Below are 23,136 nucleotides of genomic sequence, written 5' to 3'. Positions count from 1 at the left end.
TCTCACTCCTGTCAGAATGGCTAAAATCAAAAACACCAATGACAATTTATGCTGGAGAGGATGTGGTGAAAGGGGGACACTCCTCCATTGCTGGTGGGAGTGCCAACTGGTTCAGCCACTTTGGAAAGCAGTATGGAGATTCCTCAGAAAAATGGGAATAAACCTACCACAAGACCCAGCAACTGCACTCTTAGGCATATATCCAAAAGATGCCCATTCATATAACAAAGATGTCTGTTCCACTATGTTCATAGCAGCTTTATTTGTAATAGCCAGAACTTGGAAGCAACCTAGATGTCCCTCACCCGAAGAATGGATAGAGAAAATGTGGTACATCTACACAATGGAGTACTATTCAGCAGAAAAAAATAATGGAATCATGAGATTCGCAGGCAAATGGATGACACTAGAAGAAACCATCCTGAGTGAGGTAACCCAGTCACAAAAAGAGAAACATGGCATGTACTCTCTCATATATGGATTTTAGACATAGATCTGGGGAGTGCCAGCCTACAATCCTATTGCCAGAGAGTCTGGGAAACAGAAACTTCATTTACTGGCTGGTTAAGTACTGAGCTGAACTCAAGAAAGCCAGTATCAGAGAGGGAGGACTGATGATCAAAGGGATTAAGACTGGGCTGGTTGAACCCCCAGAAACAGCTGATCAGTCAAAGGTTAACTCTTGAATCCCAGGCATCAGCCTGGGAATCCAGCATGGGACTGATCAAGACCCCCTGAATCTGGGTGTCAGTGAGGAGGCCTAGGTAATCTATTGAGCCTTGGACAGCAGATCAGTACCCATCCCAAGTATACACACGGTCTCTGGACTCCCATAGAACAATGTGAGGTGCACTCTCACCCTGAACTCTTGGGGAAGGGTCTAGGCCCTGCCCTATATGAAATGACAGACTATGGGCACCCCCATGGAGGGCCTCACCCTCCCTGGGGGAATGAGGGGATAACGGGGGGGGGATGGGGGGAGGGCACGGGAGGAGGGGAGGGAAAGGGAGAGGGACCTCGTACTGACTTGTGAAGCAACCTTGTTTCTTATCTAAATTTAAAATGGAAAATAAAAAAATATTAATAATAAAAAAAGAAAAAAATAAATAAATAAAACCAAAAAACCATGAAGCAGGGGCTGGTAAAACAGCTCAGTGATTAACATTGCCTACTATCAAGCCTGTTGACCTAAGTTTGATCCCTGGAACTACATTGTAGAAAGAACTTACACAAGTTGTCCAGGGCACATCCATGCATATACATACACATACATGGATAGACAGACAGACAGACAGGCAGGCAGGCAGGCAGGCAGACGGATAGAATAAAGTATTTTTAAATCTTGAAGCAAAGTCATACACACCAGCTAGGTACATGCCTTTAATGCCAACACTCAGAAAGTAGAGGCAGGCAGATTACTGTAAGTTCAAGACCAGCCTGGTCAACAGAATGAGACCTTGTCTTTAAATGAAAAATAAAATAAAATTATATATACTTATTTGGATTCATCTCCAAGAAGTATTTTAAGTATGTAGTTGAGGGGGGAAACCCACAAAGCCGGGTTCTAAAAAATGGCCAGAAATGCCAAGGGTTAGAGATTTGCATAAAGACACACAGTAATCCAGAGGTTGTTGACAGCGGAAGTCCTTCTGTGTATATGTTTGTCTTATTGGTTGATAAATAAAGCACTGCTGGCCAATAGGGAAGCAACATAGGTGGGACTAGGAGTCGAGAAGGATTCTGAGAAATGTAGTCAAAAATGGAGAATTGCAATGTGATCCTGGGAAGAGAAGACACATCAGGATGGCATCTTCGGGAAGATAAATCTTTATAGAAATATATGTATTAGTAGTCATGAGTTAATACTTAAGACAGAACTAGTGAATGAGAAGCCCTGGACATTGGCTGACAGCATTGTAAGTAATAAAGTCTCTGTGTGTTACTTGGGGTTGATGCGGCTCTGGGACCAGACTAGTGGGAAGAATCTCATTATAGATTGTCCCGAGAACTGCTGCCAGGTAGCTGAATGGAGGAGCCCTTACATTTCACTCAGTTGCCTTCAGTGCACTTCTAATTGTTTAATCAACTGTATTTACCACCTAGGCAATACACAAAACACATTCTTTTACATTGGAAATATAATTTACATTGGAAGACAACTTCTTGGGAAAAATGCTGAAGATTTAACACAGCTTGTCCACACAAGGAACCGGACAGTGTGGGTTCTTCAATTTATAAAACAATGACCCACAGCTGATAATTTCACAAGCTCCCCATGTGGAAGACATGATGCCGGACCTCAAGATGCTTACAAGCAACAAATGTGCCTTTCCCTAAGAAATGAACTTGCTACAAGACTTTATCAGCAACAACAGGCAACGGGGAATATTCTCAAAACACACAATACAATCTGTGGGAGACAGCTCGGTCACTACATAATACCAACCAATTCTTACTTGGAGAGACTATTAAGTCATTTGACTTTTCTTGCAGGCCACACCTGCTGTCTGGACAATTTACTCCAGAAACCAGCAGCTCGGGTGGCTCTCATACTACAATGCCACCAGAAACTGAAGTTACTTCCTTTTAAATGATATCAAGCACTATAATCTTTTGGAAAATGTGGTTATCTTCTGTTACAACATGCTATAGAAAGGGCTTTCCTGTGAGTTATGTTTGGAATGCGTGGATGTCAGTAAACATTTGAAAACTTCAGCTCTCCTAAAGTCTAAAGTCAAGAGTTTCACAACAGTCTGATTGTTTCATTTACCAAACCAATTCTGTTCCAGAAATTAATCAATCTACCAAAAGATTTACTTTATTTTTAATTTGCTTTTGTCCAGTTCAACAGCACTCTAGATAACTTCTCAGCAACTCACTGATGTCATCCTGGGCAAGTCACAGCATGCCAAAGCTTGAGTCTCTTCAACTCTAAGAAAAAAAGATGTCAGAGGAACGAAAATTTACTGTGGAGTGTGTGCCAGATACCACTTAAAGCATGTTATACTACTCTGAACAGATTTTCAAGCATTCTGTCATGTGTTAACTCAAACAACCCTACCCTGTAGTCACAATTATTATTAAGTGGCACATGAGGGAAAGGACACACTCTCAAGTTTCCACGTGTCTCACACAGCAGGTGGCAGAGCAGGATCTGAACAGACAGTTGGAATCCAGAATCCACACTCATTAAGCTACAGCTGCCTATTAATTATAAAATAATAATCTCGCCCAGCTCATAAAATTCCTGTGAAGCTCACATTTAGTCAGACTCATGGATGCATCTGAAAGTTTTAAGTGCTATGTAAATATAAGGTACTTATTACCAAAGTCGTGACTGACTGATAAAATTAACTAAGGAGTTACCTAAGTAAGCAAAAGTTAAACTTTTTTTGTTTTTATTTATTTTTTTATGTTTAAAGGACTGGACTTTAAAATTCAACCTCACATGAATGATGTCCCTGGAAAATCTCTCACTGAATCACTCAGTTTCTTCTCCAATGTTTCCAGAGATGAAAATCTCACAAGCTTACAGGTCAGCCCATTCCAGTTTAGAAATGTCTCCCTTTTTGTCCAAAACAAAATTAGGCTTTTTCACATGACAGCCCTATAAATGCAAACAACTGACATGTACTCACACCACTCAACACATGACATTTAGTAAAGTCCTCTTTAAAACTTAACTCTCCAAATTCAGTGTGATACACAACAAGAGGCTCAAGTGAGATCAGCACCAACACTTTCTTGAATCTACAAGCATCACATGCCTGCCAGTCCTTGGCTGGCAAGGTGATTGTGTATATACCAGCATTGACTTAATTAAAATCTCTAGTTCTCTTAGCAATTTTCTCCATCTCAGTACAGAACTTAATATGGTATCTTTTTGTTTATTTGTTTTGGTTTTTCGAGACAGGGTTTCTCTGTAGCTTTGGAGCCTGTCCTGGGACTCGCTCTGTAAACCAGGCTGGCCTCACAGAGATCTGTTTGCCTCTGCCTCCTGAGTGCTGGGATTAAAGGCATGTGTTGATTAATTTTTTTTTCCATCGTGGTCCATGATTTTAGCCTATAAAAATCTGTGTAAATCTAAATTTTATATGCATACTTTATCTCTATCAACTATGTTTTTTCCATTCCCTTCATAAATACAATTATAACTACATTTTCATCCTAGTCACCAAAAAATGTTGAATAATCTAAAACCCTAAGACACACTAGCTAATACCTTGACTCTGACTGAAAACAATAAATTAAACATGATCTATCAAATAATTATAAGATCCTTACATGACATTTTCTCCACCACCATTTCTTCTTCTAGATTATCGCAGATACATAGAGTACTTTATTAAATAACCTAACACTACAAATATCATCAACAGTTCCTTAGGCTGCCTACTCTTTATATGTATGTATGCATGTATATGAAAAAGTAGGAAATGGTTATTTTAGTTAGTTCGTGTTTATTATACCTGAAAAACCTCTTAACAGAGTATTTTCTTTTAATAAAGGAATAATGAAACCTTCTAAAATATTTTTAAATTTTTCAAAGATATTTATCATTTATTTGTGGGTAATTCAAGTCTGTGGGGAGGTTGCACATGTACCATAGCCTATGTATTGGTTCTCTCTAACCATGCAAGTTCTGGGGATCAAACCTGAGTTTTTGGCTTGGCAACATCTTATCCACACTGAGTTACTTTGCAGCTTAGCGGTCTTTGGGTTTTAGTTGTTGTTGCTGTTGTTGTTTTGTGACAAGGTTTCTCACTTAGGTCTTGGGCTCACAAAGCTAGCAAGGCCCAGAGATCAGCGTCTCTCCACCTCGCTAGTGCTGGGATCATGACTATCATCACATATAGCTTTTGATGTGGGTTCCCAGAACTAAACTCCAGTCCTGAGCTATCTCCCTAGCCCTTCTTATTTTCTCACTTACTGGTTATAAGCTTTCTCTTCCACCTTTCAATACCACCTTTTAAAATGCAAACTGGAAGAGCTCCCAAAACCTCTTTATTTTGTGTATCTCTTTATCATTTCCTTCTTACAGAAATAAGTAGTGACTGTAGATTCTCTTCTGAGTCTTCCAGGCTATAAGTATAATCCAGTCATAATTTACTCTACTATAACTCTAATGCACTTTCCTAAAGACAATCATATATCATTATTGGCACATAATCTTTTCTTTCCTTGTAAATATTACTATAGGAAGTTGCCATTGTCATCATTTTAACCTTACTAACAAATAACTTGGTAGCTGGAATTGTCCTTGAAAAGCAGTTCCTTTCATTGTCCCCATAACCTCCTAACATGTATACTTAAAGTGAAAAAACAAAATGGATTTATACAGGTATAATTAAGCTCTGTTGTCAGGCTCAAATTCTTACTGAAAAAAAAAAAAGGTGGCTATAAATGGTAACAAGATTTCATAGACTCAAAGGTGTCAAGAGTAACTCAACAGGGAAATGACAATCATTTCAACAAATGGTTCTGGAATAAACAGGTTATTCTATTAGAGAAAAATAACTTAGCCATTACTTTTCACAGTACACAAGGATTAACTTGCAATAAATTGCAGATCTACATATAAGAACAAAAATTACCAACCTTGTATCTTCATGCACTGAGATACGCAAATTTTTCTTTTAACTAAAATAAGCACAAACTATAATAGAAAATTGGCAAAAACAGATAACATCAAAATTAAAAACTTGGACAAGAGAGATGGCTCTGTGGTTAAGAGTGCTTACTGCTCTTGCATCTTGCAGAGGACCTAGGTTTGGTTCCCAGCAAGACCTGAGATATAAATAAATCTTTCTAAAACATTAAAACTCCTGTTCTGCTAGAAATAATACTATTAAAAAAAATGAAAGTCAAACCAAACACTAGAAGACATCTGTAAGACATATGCCATCTGATAAAGAGCTTATTTCTACTCAGAATATATAAAAATTTTTACAACTCCATATATTAAAAGATAACAGGTTGGGTTTTTTTTTGTAGGCAAAAATTATTCGAACAGACACATCACAAAAGAAGATATGTGAACAGCCAAGAAATATTCAAAGACTGTATCACTCATCATCAGAGGGAGGCAAATGAGATACTACTATAAATAAAGTCAAAGGAATGACAGAACCAGGTGGCAAAAACAATGAGGACAATTTAGAACTCTCTGATAATAGTGTTGAGAAGACAAAATGAGGCAGACACATTAAAGAGAGGAATTGTAAATGTTAAAGGTTAACTGTGCCACACTACCCAGCATCTCATTGACAAGTACTTATCCCAAAGAAATGAAAACACTTATTTATAAAGATGGTGTGAGAATTCACACAGTCCAAAACTAGGAACAATCTAAATGTCAGCTGGTGAACAGGGCAGCAAATTGTGGTCAATTCATACTTTGGAATGTTCCTCAACCAAAACAAAAGAAGAAGAAGAAGAGATCTACTGATAGCACAGACTGACACCAATTTCAAACCCTAACCCTCATACTGTGTAACCCATTTATATGAAAGTCTGGAGAACACAGAATTACAATGTCAGGAAGTGCAGCAGTGGCAGGCTGTCAGAGCACACTGCCCAAGAAAACAAGAATGTTTAGGCTTCTTGATGGAATTTTTCTGAATCAGGAAGTGATAGAGATTATGTGACTATATAAAATTACCAAAATTCATCAAGCTATACTTCAAATGGATGGATCTTATTTTATATAAATTATACAGCAATCAACCTGGAAAAAAAAACTCTGACAATCACTGAGCATTTTAAATTTTGCTTTATTATACCCAAACTTCATATTTTCAAGAATTCATCTTCTAATCTGCCACTTCCAGATTGGTATAAATGCAAAGAACTAAATAAAGATGAGCACAGAAACAGCTGACTTGAACAAGGGGGAGCTCATGGACCCCAGACTGATAGCTGGGAAACCAGCACAGGACTGATCCAGAACCCCTGAATGTGGATATTAGTTAGGAGGCCTGGGCAATCTATGGGGCATCAGGTAGTGGATCAGTATCTATCCCTAGTATAGAAATGGATTTTGGGAGCCCATTCCACATAGAGAGATACTATCTCAGCCTAGACACACCGGGGAGGGCCTAGTCCCTGCTCCAAATGATATGACAGACTTTGAAGATCCCCCATGGAAGACCTCACCCTCCCTGGGGAGCAGAAAGGGATGGGATAGGAGGTTGATGGGGGGCAGAGGAGGAGGGAGGGAGAGGGAACTGGGATTGACAAGTAAAACAAACGTGTTTCTAATTGAAATTTAAAAAGAGAGAGAGAGAGAGAGCAGCACTCACCTGCCAGCTGTGTGTTGCCCACGGGCTTCAAACAGGACCTACTTTCCAACACACAGCTTGTGGCATGAACTTTGGAAGCCATTTGCTTCCTCAAGGTTTTGCTTAAGTGATAGTCCATAAGGTGATTTCACTTCATGCCTAGGAGCCAGTCACCTTCTGTTCCTTGTGAAATTCATTATGGCTGACTCCTACCACTTTTCCAATTTCAACCTAGCAGCCACTTCCTTGGTGCCTGAAGTCACCATCACTTGGTTTGTGTGCTGCTTGTTTCAACCTCCTCTTCTAGACTCACTGCTTGGTGTGCAGCATTTTATTTGCTAGTCTAACCATGCCTGAACAGTCCCCTGACACCTAACTGGTGCTCTATAAAGTTGCAGAATGACTGATCACAACCTGGTGACACAGGTACCACAGCAAGCATGCAAAGGCAGACTTGAAAGGTTAATGGTCCAACAGTACATAGCTCCTAAGGGGTCAGATTCTGGCCCCTCTGATGCCAAGTCCTAGTCAATTAACTGCACCTTAAGTGTCAATCAGTAGCTTAACAAAGTCACTGCTCTCTACAACAGACTATGTTAGGATTATGGACCCCAGGATCTTAACTCAGATCCCAACACATTCCTTTCCTGAAATTGTATGGGATCAATTTTTCTTTGAAATAGCTGTTTCAGCACGATTATTTTACTGAGATACTCAGCCTGATTGTACTTCCTAGAATAGACACTAATTAGCTGCAATTAAATTTAGAAAATTCCTTACGTAAGAGATGTACATTTTTACTAAATAATGCAGTGCTTACATGTTCATTCAGCTAACAGGAGTCTCTTGTCTCACTCGAGATCAACAGGAGTCTGTTGTCTCACTAGTCTCACACACTACTAGCTTTCACTAGACAACACTTCCTGCCATGACTAAAGAGCAAAATGCAAGACTATGTGTAAAGGCTTTCAATGTACTTATAAGCATGGCATATGTACGGCAACCAAAAAAAAAAAAAAAACGAGTATGTTAAGCAATGTGAGACTTTATCAATGATTCTATTCACTGGGAAGAAATAAAACCTAGGGGGTAAAAAAAGAAAACAGAATGAAAGAGTTTTTGAATGACAGTAAATTTAAATGAGTGAGTCAGAATGAGTCAGCCTCAAATGTATGGCTCAAAACTGTAAAGGGACACTAACATAAATCCTGTGATGTTAATTCTAGCCTTCTTCAAAACAAGGAAGCAATGCTGCTGTATGCTGAATTCCGTCCTTAGCATGGTCACAGTTTTGCCACATGTATCACAGCTATATTATTTAAAGATTAATCCTTACAATACCACCTGCGGATAAAGGTGCAATGGAATTTTACATCTCATATAACTAGCTGCACCACAGGCTTGGTAAAGCCAACTATTGAGAATAAGAATAAGACTGAGCAAACTCTTTTATATTGGGGTAACACAATTTACATGCAGAAAATTCATAAATGCCAAACACTCCTCCTCATTTACCTATTCCACCAATAACATTAGCATCCCAAACTTTAAACTCAAAAGTTTAGCATCCTTTTAACAATTTTTCCCCTTCACACCTGTACACAAAATTTCTCACTAATTTCTTTGTATTATTTTCAATCATCCCTTGCATTTTTTAAAATTTGTCTCATTATTATGTAAGCCCACAACCATATTCTGGCCACGGAATTCAAACATTTGTTTTATTCAAGCAAAGGTACAACAACTGCCAAGTATAACCTGCTAAGATCATGTTGTGTGTCATATACAGCTTGAATCCAAGACTTTAGAATAACATTTCTCTAACTAACGTGAATTTCTCCTTGTATGAAACTAAAGGAAGTGTGATTTGGACAAAAATACCAGAAATAACAGATTATTCACTTATAAAGCCAATGTCAAGAGACTACACCTCCATCCATTTATTACTCAATTCTAGTACTTAGTATTAAAGAGCTCACAGAATAAAACAAATCCATTATGCCTGTCAATCAAGGAGGAGGAAGGGAATGAGAAAAAAGGAAGAAAGGAAATGGGAGGGGGGCCGACACCAGGTAAGTTATTTTTTCAAGAATCAGATTCAATACAATCACTGAAATTAAAAACTCAATTTGACACCAAATTAGATACAACTAAAGAGAAGATCAATTCTTTAACCAAATCTTCCAATATAGATTGAAAGAAGAAGAAAAAGGAAAGTGATACAATTCATGGGCGACATTTAAAACCCAAGGAAATGGTTTCGTATACTTACTAGTAGAGTCCCAGAAATGGAAGACAGTGGAGATGCAGTTTTTGAAGAAATAATAAAAAACTCAAAGAACAAAACAAACATCAACTACTGTTAATATTACGAACTCCAGGTACTTTGGAGGAAAACTTGCAAAAATTTAAGGGCAAAGAAGAAATCTTTTTTTATTTAATTTTTTTCATTTTACATACCAACATCAGTTCCCCCTCCTTCCCCTTCTCCTGCCTCCCCAAGTCCCTTTCTCTCCTCCAAAGAAGAAATCTTAAAAGCAGTCAGAGAAAAAAGGCCAGATAATCTTTAGCAAAGCAGGAATAAAATTCCTAAACAAAAAGTACAAAAAAAAGACAGTGGCATAACAACCTTAAAATACTGAAAGAAAATTACTAGCAACTTAACATTTCAACAATTTAAGAACACTCCTCCAAATTTAAAGGAAAGACACTTGCAGATAAACAGAAACAGAAGAACACACCCTGGAACTGAGCTCATTTCTTGTGGTTTTCTGGGTGTCTGTACCTGGACACTTGTAATATAAATCCCAACATGTCAAAACAATGCTCTACAGTCTGGCCCTGTGGTCACTGCACGCTGCCCCTCTCCAGCCGTGCAGCCCAAAATCAAGCCCCAGAGTGCCTCTTCCTCCAACAATTCCTCCAACAATTCCAGCCCGTATGGTCACCACACTGGTTACTTCAGCTCACTTGTTATAAACAAACCCTGTCATTTAATCCTAGTCAAACTGAAAGTATCATACTTAAATGTATCTTAAAATCTCAAACAGATTCACTCTCCTCTGCTACAAAAGAAGGGCAAACATGAGGACTGCTTTCCTAGAGTTTTTGTCAATGTTCAAATTCAAAGTACAATGTCTACATTTAAGCATAGCTTACTTTGCCTAATATTAGGAGATGTTTCATAATTATCTTGATGACATACCTAGCTTAAATGCTAACACCATTTTATTTTAAAAAAATAAAACACTTTAGGGGAGAAAATCATAGAAAAGCAATGTTAGCCATTAAGACTGTTAAAATTTCTAAATTAAAAGTTCAAGAAATGAAGGTATTCTGTCTAAAACCACAGACTGTGTGCACATGTATACAAGTGTGCATACATATACCAATATAGATATACTGTTTATAATAATACACTATAACACACAAACTAAGAGGAGTTTCTGGAAATTAAACATTAAAAGTATTAATGTTTCAGCATACTTAAGTTAAAGGCAACACTTACTGACCCAAATAACAATGTCTACTTCTCCTCACTCTAAGGCAAAAGAATTAGAATCTCAGACTGGACATGAGTACCCGCCTTTCAACCCAGTACTCAGCAGGCAGATTTTTTTTTTTTTAAATTCAGGGCCAACCTGATCTACAGAGCAAGACTGCGGCATAAGACCTGTCTCAAAAACAAAAACAAAAACAGAATTCAAATTTTAAAAACACAATAAAAAAGTATATAGCTTAAGGACATTTTAAAACTCAGTAACAGTGACTTTCATTTTAAACCTAGTCTATCTTGTATATTCCAGGTACAGCATAACAAGATTCATTAGAACCTTCTCAGCATAGGTAAGAATCTTCTTACCATTAAGGAACAAAGAAAAGATATGACTATCATACAGGGGCTTTCTTCATGTATAACCTAGTCCTAAAACATTTGCCCCTTCCCATACCATCACAGCAACTTTCTCTAAAAGAGGAAGACACACTGCTGGGTTAGCTGCTATTTGTCGTTTGTTTGTTTTTAAGGTTCCTAAATTAAGCAACACTTCACTTACCACGCTGTCTCAAATAACAACGAAGCAGAGACCTGGAGGCCAACAAAGAAGGAAGGGGGAAAGGTTTCTACAAAGTAAAAAAGCAGGTTTCCAAATAGCAATAAAGGTCATTATTCAAAACCAAGTCTCTCAAAACCTTCACTCAAAACAATTGTTTATTTTCATTGAGAATTACTTTTACGATTAAGACCAAGTAGATGGTTGCTTTCATTCCAAGTTAAAGACTAGACACAGAAAATTAGAGATGGGGAACATATACTAACATATACTGAACCCGAGATCTGTTCCAGCAACCACATTACACTGGCCAGCTCACAGTCACCTGTAACTCCAGCTCTACTGGGATCTGATACCTCTGACCTCCTTGGGCAACTGCACTCAAGTATATATGCTCACACTGAGACATACACATAATTAAAAACAATAAAAATAAATTATTTCAAAAGTCAGAAAAAATTTAAGTATAAAAAAAATAAGAACTGCCAGGCAATGTTGGTGCACACCTTTACTCCCAGTACTCGGGAGGCAGAGACAGGCGGATCTCAGTGAGTTCAAGGTCAGCCTGGTCTACAGAGCTAGTTCCACGACAGCCAGGACTATTACACAGCAAAACTCTGTCTCAAAAAAAGAAATAAAAACCACTTAAACTAAATATAGTCTAGGAAAAATATTATACTCTATATGATATGGTAAGAACTTAAAATAAAATTTCAAGTAATTTCATCAAGAATTCTTAAAATAGAGGCTGGAGATAGGCTCAGTTGGTAAGAGCAGTGGCTACTATTCCAGAGGACCCAAGTCCAAGTCCTAGCACCTACACGGGAGCCTACAATCATCATTAACTCCAGTTCCAGGGATCCAAAGTCCTCTTCTGACCTCTTCAGACAATAAGTACACACGTGCTGCACACACATACATAAAACACTCACACATATAAGACAAAAAATACTTTTTTTTTTAGGTTTTTACGAGACAGGGTCTCTCTGTATTGTTTTGGAGGCTGTCGGTCCAGCCCAGCCTCGAACTCACAGAGATCCGCCTGCCTCTGCCTCCCGAGTGCTGGGATTAAAGGCGTGCACCACCACCGCCTGGCCAAAAAATACTTTTTTAAAAAAGCTGTGCTTCATGCATTGAGGAAATAATAATAACCACAGAGCTGGAGAGCAGGCTCAGCAGTTAAGAGTACTTGCTGTTCTTCCAAAGGACCAAGTTTGGATCCCAGCACCACATCAGGCAGCTCCTAACAGCTTTGGGTATCTGATGCCTCAGGCCTCTGCAGGCATGTTCACTCAACTCATATGTACATATCTACACGAAGACACACACCTACATAATTAAAAATGATAAAAATAATATTTTTAAAGTCATATTGGGTGATCACTTTGGCAGCACATTACTAAAATTAGGATGATAAAATTAGGATGGAGAAAATTAAAATTAGCACGGCTCCTGCCCAAGGATGACATGTAAACTCATAAAGTGTTCCACATTAAAAGAGAAGAAAAGAAAAAGAAAATTAAAATTAAATAAAGGAAACACATTGGAGCCAGTGAAATGGCTCTTCAGGCTTGCCACCAAGCCTGAAGACCTGAACTCAGTCCCCATAATCCACATGGTGGGCTGGCGTCAGGCAAATGACATTTCATTAGTATGTATTGGAATTGTCAAACACTTCAGGTTCCTATCCCATATTCACATAACTTCTCTGCTAATAAGAACCCAAATCATTATAATACAAATGCTACAAGATTTTTAAAAAAGCAGTTTCCCTAACAGCTTGCAATAGTGGTCACATGGTAATGGTAGGTGGTTTAGGAGAAAGCAGTGACTTTCCTTACACATGTAACATCCACTCTAGATTTTTTTCTTTTTCTTTTTCCTTCTGATGACTTTTGGACCTAAGGACACAACACAGCTACTAGCCCACACTCACGAGGGCAAAGACTGAATGTAAAATAAGAACTCAAAGCAACTAAAACTGCCCTACTGAGTCCAACAACCTATATAGTGTGAGCTACTCGCCATCTCTGTGTAATTCTAACACTACACATGGTACTCATACTTCTGACAGCAAGCGTCTTCCCAGGAGTTAGGAGCCACATGCACTTCTCTAGCCCAGCTGCTGCATCTGTCCAATGTGCACTTGGTTGTCTCAGTCCACATGGAAACCGGTTACGCTTCCTTTCCTTTCTTCAGTCATATTCCAAACCTCCCATTTCCAAACCCAGGTTTCTCGTGGTAATCAACATACAAAAGAACATAGCTGCACACCAGGTGTGTACACAGACACACCCAGCCAACAAGAGAGAAACCAGAAGCAGGAAGCGGGGCTATCAGAACCACCACTCCAAAACACTGCTTCATTGACATTTTGGATTGTGCACTTTACAGAAACATAAGGGCCTTCAAAAAATTATTTAAAACTTCAAGGGATATTCAAACATTCTTAAGGAATACTTTCATTAGTCTGAGCCATACTTTTGAGATCCAGCATGTATAATCTGTTAATGTTTCTGGTAATGGCAGTGAAGGCAGCAGATGTTCAGGTAATCATCATTAAAGCTCTCTATGACTAAGTAGCATAATGACCTTTATTAATCACTGCATCTGGTGTCTGCCAAATGGGAGAGAGACAATACTCAAGCAGGCCATTTTCAAAGAGTCACAGTTACTTGAATGAAGATGCTTCAGCCTGTTTAAATGGCATTTAAATTATATTATGAAAGCCGTACAAACAAACATTTAATTCCAAGCACCAATCTAAATAAAATAATTCACTGCAACCCAAATTACTCTCTGGAGAATGTTCATAATATTTACTGGGCAGTCTGTTTCAGTAACAAAGTAATACTAAGAATTGAATGCTCTCAGTACTTAGGCAACTGATTACATCTACCAATTATCTGTTATTTGTATGTGCATTCATCACAGATGGTAAACTATCGGGAAGTGAACACCAGACAAGCTCAGGCATGGACCACTGTATTCTTCAGATTAACTTTCTCCTAAACTCAAGGCCATGGCTAAGTAAAAAACAGAACTCAAAAAAAATTATAAACATACATGCTATAAGGTAGTGTGTAGACAAATGCTCCAAAAGCTACTCTAAATCATTCCAAACGGATCTGGACATCTCTGCTCTCCCATGCCCAGCTATTTCCTATGCCATCCACCCTGACAAAACTCAAAAGAGCACAGATACTTTCAGTGTCTCAGTGTTTTCACATGAAAAGCCACACACTGATGTGTACTTGCAGTTTTGTAACAATCCATTCTTCACCAACATAATGTAAGATAGCACACACAATCGTACAAGCTATCTCAATGCAGCTATCAACACTGTTATATACTATTATACTAGTAAGTGAATGTGTTGTATCATACACCACAAGCAAACATCAGCCTACAAGTTAGTTTTATGGGTTTTTCCCCCCAATGTGGATTCAACAACCCTAAATCAAACCTTGCTTGCTACATTATGTGGCATTCTTTGATTTTGATATTGACTATGTTTTCCTGTGTGATAAGTGTTTGAGTGCAATCAGGACAAACACAGGAGATAATTTAAAGAACTGAGAAGCCAGGCCCAGAATCTTGTATTAAAGTGTCATGCAGAAGGTGCTGAGAGTGGTGATTTGCATGTCACGGTATTGCAGACTAGTGAAGGGTAGTAAACAGCAATGATCTTGTTCCTCTCTCCACAGAGACACATGGACAGAAGCAGACACTCTCAGAGCACTTTTCAGACTGCCATCACAGATGGTGGAATGGGTTTGGGGTTTCTGTCACTTCAGAGAGTACTTAAACAAATAGAGTTTTGATATTAATAGAAACACTAGTTACTTTTCAAAACCAAATGGTTCTTCTATTCAACAAATACACCCTGAACATTACTACATGCATAAGTGAGATGCACATATTAAGGGAGTTTACCCACCGTCTAAAGAGGAAATCATCAGCATTAAATAGTTTTAAACAAAAGGCAGCAAGAGCTGAAACAGGAGTAACAGACTAGATGAGGATGGTAGAAAGTCAGTAACTGCAAGGCACAGGCTGACAAAGACACTGCTCTGTCCAGAAGCCTCGATGTGCATAACAAATACTTACAGGGTAGGCAGAAAAAATGTGAAAATAAAAAATACACTTAGCAATATGAACAAAGGAGTCAAAACATAATGGGGAAACCCACAGAATCAGCTGACCTGAGCTAGTGAGAGATCACTGACTCAAGTCTGACAAATGGGGAACCTGCATAAGACGGAACTGGACTCCCTTAATATAGGTGACAATTGTGCAGCTGGGGCAATATATGAGGCCACTGGCGATGGGTCCAAGATCTAACACTAATGCACAAACTGATTTAGTGGAGCCCATTCTGTATGGAGAGATGCCTTGCCCAGCCTAGACACAAGGGTATGGGGGGTGGAGAGGTACCTTGGTTCTGCCTCAATGAGATGATGAGACAGACTTAGTAGACTTCCTAGAGGAAGTCTTACCCTCTCTGAGGAGCAGGGCGTAGTGGGCGGAGTGAGAGGGAATTGGGATTGGAATGTGAGAAATAAATTAATAAATAAAAAAATCAACAGAAAATAGAGAAAATATAAATATTACTAAACAATATATAAAATGCAAAAATCTGAATGTTGATTACTTAATAAACACTTGATTAATTAACAAATATGTTTTTGCCACTTTCCAGGAGCTGGTCTAAGCACTTTACAAATATTGATTTACTTTCTCCACAATTAACTACCTTATAAGAACATCTGTCCTGCTGGGTGGTGGCAGCAACAGCGCACACCTTTAATCCTAGCAATCAGAGGAGGCACAGGCAGGCGGATCTCTGCGAGTTACAATCCAGTCTGATCTACAGAGTGACTTCCAGGATAGCCAGGGCTACACAGTGAAACCCCATCTCAAATAAATAAATAAATAAATAAGCAAACAAACAAACAGAAGAACAGAACATCTGTCCCCTTACACTATGAAGAAATTAAGGCATACCAAGAAACTGAGTAACCTGCCCAAGGGCACATGATCTAGTAACTACTAAATTCAAAAGGCAAACCCAGGCAAGCAGCTGGAGACAGAATCTATGCCCTGCCATCTGATGTCATTATGGCTACTGAACACTTCCCTTCTGCAGATATAACTGAGGGTTGACACATTTTGTCTTATTTAATTTTAATTATTCAAATAACCACGTGGAAAATTCTCCTCACTACTCAGCACTGCGGCTACTGGCCGCCTAAAGAGAGGTCAAGTCTTTCGGGTTAGTCCATCACACTCAGTTTTAAGCATGTAATCAATTCAAAAGTAGCCTTTCACTAAGTTAAGAGTTTCAAGATGTGACTGACTGAAAACTTCCTTTTCAAATGCTGTCCTTCAAAAGCTCTCTCTACCATGTCTACAAAATGTCACATGAACCAATGAGCTAATAAAAGGGCTCATTTACCCAGAGACAACTTTTTTTTTTGAGGAAAAGAAAAGGTCATATAATCTGAACTAAATATATTTCCTGAACACAGTCTTGATAAAAAACTTTTTATCAATTAACTTTGCCTAAAAATACACATAACTCGGACTTCAAATGTTACATTTCTAAATTTAAAGGCAAATCATTTTGCCTTGAGTTTTCAAAATACAAGAAAATGGGCATTGTCTTAGTCAGTGCTCTAATGCTGTGAAGAGACACCATGACCACGGCAACTCTTATAAAGGAAAGCATTTAACTGGGGCTGGCTTACAGGTTTACCCATTATTGTCACTGCAGGAAGCATGGTGGCACATAGGCAGACAATGTGCTGGAGAGGGAGCTCAGAGTTCTATATCTGGATCTTCAGGCAACAGGAAGAAGAGAGCCACTGGTCCTGGCTTAGGCATTTGAAACACCAAAGCACACCCCAGTGACACACTTTCTCCAACAAGATCACACCTACTCCAACAAGGCCACACTTCTTAATGCCACTCCCTAACCATTGAAGTATGAGTCTATGGGAGTCATTCCTATTCAAACCACCACAGGTGCTGTCACAGAAATTCATAAAGATCACTGTACTGCATCTAACCACTGGCCTCAAGGCTGTGCATATTGTCCACGACATAAACACCAATTCACCAACTAAGAGATTGAGGGCACAATATACACAACAGTGAAGCAGTACTACCAAGCTCAACAAAATGCTAACAGCAATTCACATGTCCTCCTTACGAGGTATCAAGTCCATGTATCGTATTCCATTCAGAGCTCACAACATTCTTGTCAAGTAGTCACCAGTGTCACCCCTACTGTTCAGAATCCAATGCACACAGCCAACGTGTGAACAAACCCAGGACTGAGAGTCCCCATCTGTGTCTGTGGAGTTTGTGCTCTTAAACAACCGTCCAATATTGCCTTTCCAGATTAGCAATCTCTCACATAACTATGTTATCAACTCAGTAGTAAGCTGTGAAAATCCCCAAAAGTGATTCGTATTTATACCAGAATCCTGACTTTCTAAGACAACTAGGAAATATTTATTTCATTGCATATGTATCTGTGTGTATGCAAAAAAATTAAATACTCAAAAGAGCATTAGGAATTGCTACCATTGCCCAAAAGGTTACTATAAAAACAAACAAAAAGTAGAGTATAATGTTAAGAGCTGTAGGAAGTCTTGGGAAACAGACATTCACAGACTTACATCAAGTCATGACAGCAAAACAAGATCACAGGTTACCAGTAACCCCACCACCACATTGCAATGATCCTATTTGTGTTTCCCCTTACTAAAAATATCAGTGTCACAAAAAATAAAGCTGTACATTAAAAGACTGTATATTTAAATGACACCTTTTTACTTCGTTTTAAATCTTTATCACGGTAGATTTATCACTTAGGATTTATCTGACAATAAAAGTCAGGGTTGATACATGTGTTTCAATGTCACTGGTGGCACAGAAGTCCCAACTTCTGTATTTCCCTTATATCTTACTGCTTTTGTGCTACTCGAGGGCTTGCATTCACATTCCAGGAAAAAGAAGACTATAGCAAAGCAGTGCAACACATCTCAATAGGCAAATTTCCCAGAAATTCCTAGCAGAAACTGGCTTACAAAAGCTAAGGATGTCATCAGACAGCATTGGAGACTTACAGAAAAACTTGCCCCACCTCTCTGATATACCCACCAAGTATTTTTAACTGCCTTGATTTATGACTTTCTTTGTTCTGTAAAACTATAAAACTTCATGAAACTACTTCCACCTTAAAACATGGAATATATGGTAAATCTGTGTTCCCCCATGGTTACTCAAAATGGCTTCAGAATAAACTCTCTCTTATTCTTAAAGGTGAAAGCTGTGGGGTTTTGTTTTTTGTTTTGTTTTGTTTTTTGTATCAACAAAAGTTTTCATAATTGATGTTTGCAGAGATAAATATATTTAGCCCATGTCCTACTTTGCTTTCTGTTGCTGTGATAAAACACTAACGAAATGCAACTGAAGGAAAAGGTTTATTTGACTTAGAGGTCCATCATTATAAGAAGCCAAAATAGGAACTCAGTGCAGGAACTCAAGGCACGAACTGAAACAGAGATCATAGAAGAACTACTATATTCTGCCTTGCTTCCTTATAAAACTTCTGCAAATCTTTATGTTAAAAATTTACATACATGTTCTTTGAGAAGAAAATGGAGAGTCTGAATCATTCAGATTCAATCACATTTAGCATACCTCTGTTGAATGTAATATTCTCAAAAATGCTTAACCAGATAATCATGAGGTTTTTAAAGAGAAAGCAGCCGCCTGGACAACCACAGTCCCAGCAGTCAGTCACCTTTATGTTTAATGCACACCGAAGAGACTGTGGGTTTGACTATTCAGTCTGCTTAATAACAAGTACTCTACTAGCTTTGGTGAGCACGGCCCTAGACACAGACACAGACTAAGGCAACCTCAGAGGAAACTGTGATGGTTTATTTGCTGTTGAACAAAGTATCGCTCACCCCTTCATCTCTATTTCACAAGGCTGTATACTGTTGAACTTAGTTCCTGAAGGCTGTGCTTTAGAACGCACTGCCCATAGGGTTACTCTGACTAAAAAGACCTCTCAGACAAAATCATCCTAACAATGGCAAGCTCACTAGATAATGAATTGCAAAGCTCTTCTCTTGCCCAAGGTAATCTAAACCAATCCTACAAGTTTGTTTACAATCCTATACCAAAGAAAACTAACTCTGAAAATTTCATAAGCCATTTACCATAATTATTTCATTTTCAACTTTGATATTCTAATACAATGTCTTCACAAACTCATTTTCTATCTTATTTGCTAATGTTAATATAAACACAATTTTAAAATGCTACATTTGCTCTATATCACCCACATTTATAAGACATTAAAATAAGTGTCACTTTAAGCCTTTTTTTTTTAAACACACATGCACACAGGCATCTCTCCACGGTAAACTCTTATTACCAGTGTTTTATAAGTTAGCTACACCATTGGTTTGCAACCCATGGGTTGTGACCCCTTTGGGGTTCCAATAACATTTCATAGGGGTTGCATATCAGATACTTATAATTTATAACAGTAGCAAAATTACAGCTATGAAGAGGCAATGAAAATAATTGTATGGTTGGGGGGTCAGCACAACATGAGGAACTGTATTAAAGGGTGGTAGCATTAGGAAGGTTGAAGACCATTTCTCTACATGACACTGCTTTTCTTAAGGAGATTGCCATTATTTAAAAACTGTTTGGCTAGAGAGCTGGTTAAGCCTGTATATTGTTCTTACAGGGACCCAAATTCAGATCCCAACACCCATGTCCAGCAGCTCACATCTGTCTTGTAACGCCAGTTCTAGGTGATTTTTTCTTGTCTCCATAGCACCTTACAATCACTGCACACACGCGTGTGCACACACACACACACATAGACACTTTTAAAAATAATCAAAATAAGTCTTTTAAAATAACCATTTCTCTTACAATAAGAAAAATACAACAGTATTTTGTGCAGGGGCCATGCTAATCTTCTCTGTATCATTCCAATTTTAGTATATGTACTGCCAAAGTGAGCACCAACAGTATTTTGCAAAGTAACAAAAATAATGAATGTTAATGACATAATTAACACAGTTAAAAAAGGTCTGCTAGGCCAGGTGGTGGTGGCGCACGCCTTTAATCCCAGCACTCAGGTGGCAGAGGCAGGCAGATCTCTGTGAGTTCGAGGCAGGGCTGGACCAACAGCCTCCAAAACAATACAGAGAAACCCTGTCTTGTAAAATCCAAAAAAAAAAAAAAAAAAAGTCTGCTAGGTTTTCTCAGAAGAAAATCTCTTCATAAACTTCTTTAATTTTCCCAGTTAGAGAAAATCCTACCTGAAACAAATTTAAAATCTGAGAGTAAAAGACACACCATCACCTTAAAGTGCCATATCTTTTGGCAATGTTCTTTCCTTTTTAAGATTTGTTTATTTATTATGTATACAATATTCTGCCTCCATGTATGCCTGCATACCAGAAGAGAGAACACAGAAGAGGGCACCAGATATCATTATAGATGGTCATGAGCCACTATGTGGTTGCTGGGAATTGAACTCAGGACCTCTGGAAGAGTAGCCAGTGCTCTTAAACTGAGACATCTCTCCAGCCCCCAGCAATGTCCTTTCTATACTCATATAGTATATTCTGGCACTTAGTAGATACAAAGACATACTTTCAAAGACAAGTAAAACAATACCGGGGTTAAGAGTTGGCTCTGTGGTTAAAAGCACTTGCTCTTGCAAATGACCTGGGTTTGATTTCCAGCACCCACATGGAGCCTCACCACCTCCTCAGGCAATAGGTACACATGTGGCATACAGAGATATACGCAGGCAAAACACTTATATACAAAATAATAAGATAAATCTTTAAAAAATTTTAAAAAGAAAACCAGCACGATCTTCTGTCATAGGTACATCCCAAGTATCTATAATTAAAAACATAAAAACTAAGAGAAACATTCCAATAAAAAATTCTTACTGTAAAGGTCAAATTATGAATCTGACATTTTCAAACAGATTGAGAGTACATTAATTATATTCTTCTGAAATAGTAAATGTAGTAAAAATTTTTTAGTGCTTACTTATTAAAATCCTACCACTTAGAGGGGAATGTAGTATACTTCAGAAGGGGATGAGAAAAGAAAGCAGAAAATAGAAGGTAATTACAAAGTACCCTAAATAAATAACCCATCACCATCCAAAGGCAAACAATGACAGCTCCTCTGCTTTCTGAGATACAACTTTGATCATTTAAATACCATGTTCTACCATAAAATAAGTAAAAGGCCAATTTCCCCATTTCTTGTTGTGTTTGGTTTTTTGTTTTCAGTTCTACTGTTTCATATATGATTGAGCTGCCTGTCATGGTATCACCTTACACCATTGATTCAAAGCTGTTTACTCAGGATATTTGGAATCTCATGTTTTATTTTCAAATGCTACCATACCATGCTAAAACAAGTATTTTGAATCTGCATTTAGCATCATCTAAGGTACACTGGCATTACCCACGTCTGTAAAACCAGACTGCTCTACCACAGCACATACGAGTGAAGGACGGCAGGCTCACACGTGCGTAGGCCGGTGCGTACATTTACTAGCTGCCACACTTCACCCAGAGACTAAGGAGTGAAAGCGCCAGTCATCACCTTAGTGGATGGCCTGTGGATGCTGAAAATCCATCCCTAGTTAGCACGATAGAGGATTACTATTTCAAACATTCAAAAAGCAAAAATATACATGTATGTCTTCTAGCATATTTGCATTCGATCATTTTAAGACAGGTAAGTCAGATTTGCAATTTTAATTATTTTTACTGTATTTCAATATTCCTCAAGTATATGCTCCAAATACATGACTGGTTTCAATATAAACAGTGCTGATGAAGCATACAATTTTAAGCAGGAAAAAAGTGACTGTTCACTAAGAAAGACAAGCTCACCATGCACTGGTCAAGTTCTTACTTTACTATTATTTATCAGCTAGTCACAGAAATAAGAACCACCTACTTCTTCCCTATTACATGAGGCTTCTAGCTTGCTCCCTTCTAACTCTGCAGTGATTAAGAGGATTATAGCAATTATTTGCCTACCACCAAAATCCCTTCTGCAAGAGGATCTTTGCAATGTGAAAACACTGTCACAGCAGAGTGTAATAACTCCCTCTTGGTTTCTGTATCTTTTAATAAAATAATATGTTTGGGGCTTAAAATAGGAATAATGAGCATTTTAACAGCGATGCTGTACTACCTGGTCCTTTTCAGACCCTGTAATAATGCAGGAAGGTAAAAGCACACATGAAAACACAATGCTTATAGCTGTTCTTTAGATCAATACTTATCGAAGCCTCTAAGTGCCTTCAAGTGCTCTGGTGGTTCACTCTGCGGATGCTCCTACCTTCCTTCGCGGTGGCTGCCTTCTGCCTTGATGGTGTCACCAGCTCCTTTACAATCTGCAAGACTTGAATCATCGCTAGTTAACAAGCCAAAGCTCCAGCTGCTTCCACTAGAGATCCAACAGGTTTCATCACCAAGAGCTTAACGCATTTCTGCTCTCTGAACGCTGAAGCACGAACACAGTTCAACTTCAGAGAAATAAATGCTTTGCCTAGATACAATGACGCTCTGGAGCAGTTAACAGAAAAAAAAAAAATGAGAGAGTCAGCTCTATCTTCCTGAGGAAGACTCCAGCCCATGTGAAAAGGCCATCCTCACAGTCCAAACTGTGCTACTGTGCAAAGCACACACTACTTATGCACCAAACTGAGTAATCTGTAA

General features: G+C 38.4%; 1 protein-coding gene and 1 pseudogene across 2 annotated transcripts in view; both read right to left on the bottom strand.

Annotated features, from left to right (window-relative positions):
- Usp6nl (USP6 N-terminal like) overlaps positions 1 to 23,136 on the bottom strand; it is a 136,284-nt gene that overhangs the window by 83,844 nt on the left and 29,304 nt on the right. Inside the window, exon 1 of one of the 2 annotated variants that reach the window (XM_040755529.1) lies at positions 22,757 to 22,922. The exons of the other annotated variant lie outside the window; for it this stretch is intronic. Within the exon in view, the coding sequence (XP_040611463.1) occupies positions 22,757 to 22,829 (73 nt within the window). The 5' untranslated portion in view covers positions 22,830 to 22,922. Of the gene's footprint in view, positions 1 to 22,756; positions 22,923 to 23,136 lie in introns of those variants that run through there. 2 annotated transcript variants of the gene reach the window in all.
- LOC121143839 lies at positions 20,283 to 20,395 on the bottom strand (annotated as a pseudogene).

The sequence above is a fragment of the Mesocricetus auratus genome, unplaced genomic scaffold (genome assembly GCF_017639785.1).
Source record: "Mesocricetus auratus isolate SY011 unplaced genomic scaffold, BCM_Maur_2.0 Super-Scaffold_100013, whole genome shotgun sequence".
NCBI lineage: Eukaryota > Metazoa > Chordata > Mammalia > Rodentia > Cricetidae > Mesocricetus > Mesocricetus auratus.
This window is presented reverse-complemented; position numbering and strand designations above follow the sequence as displayed.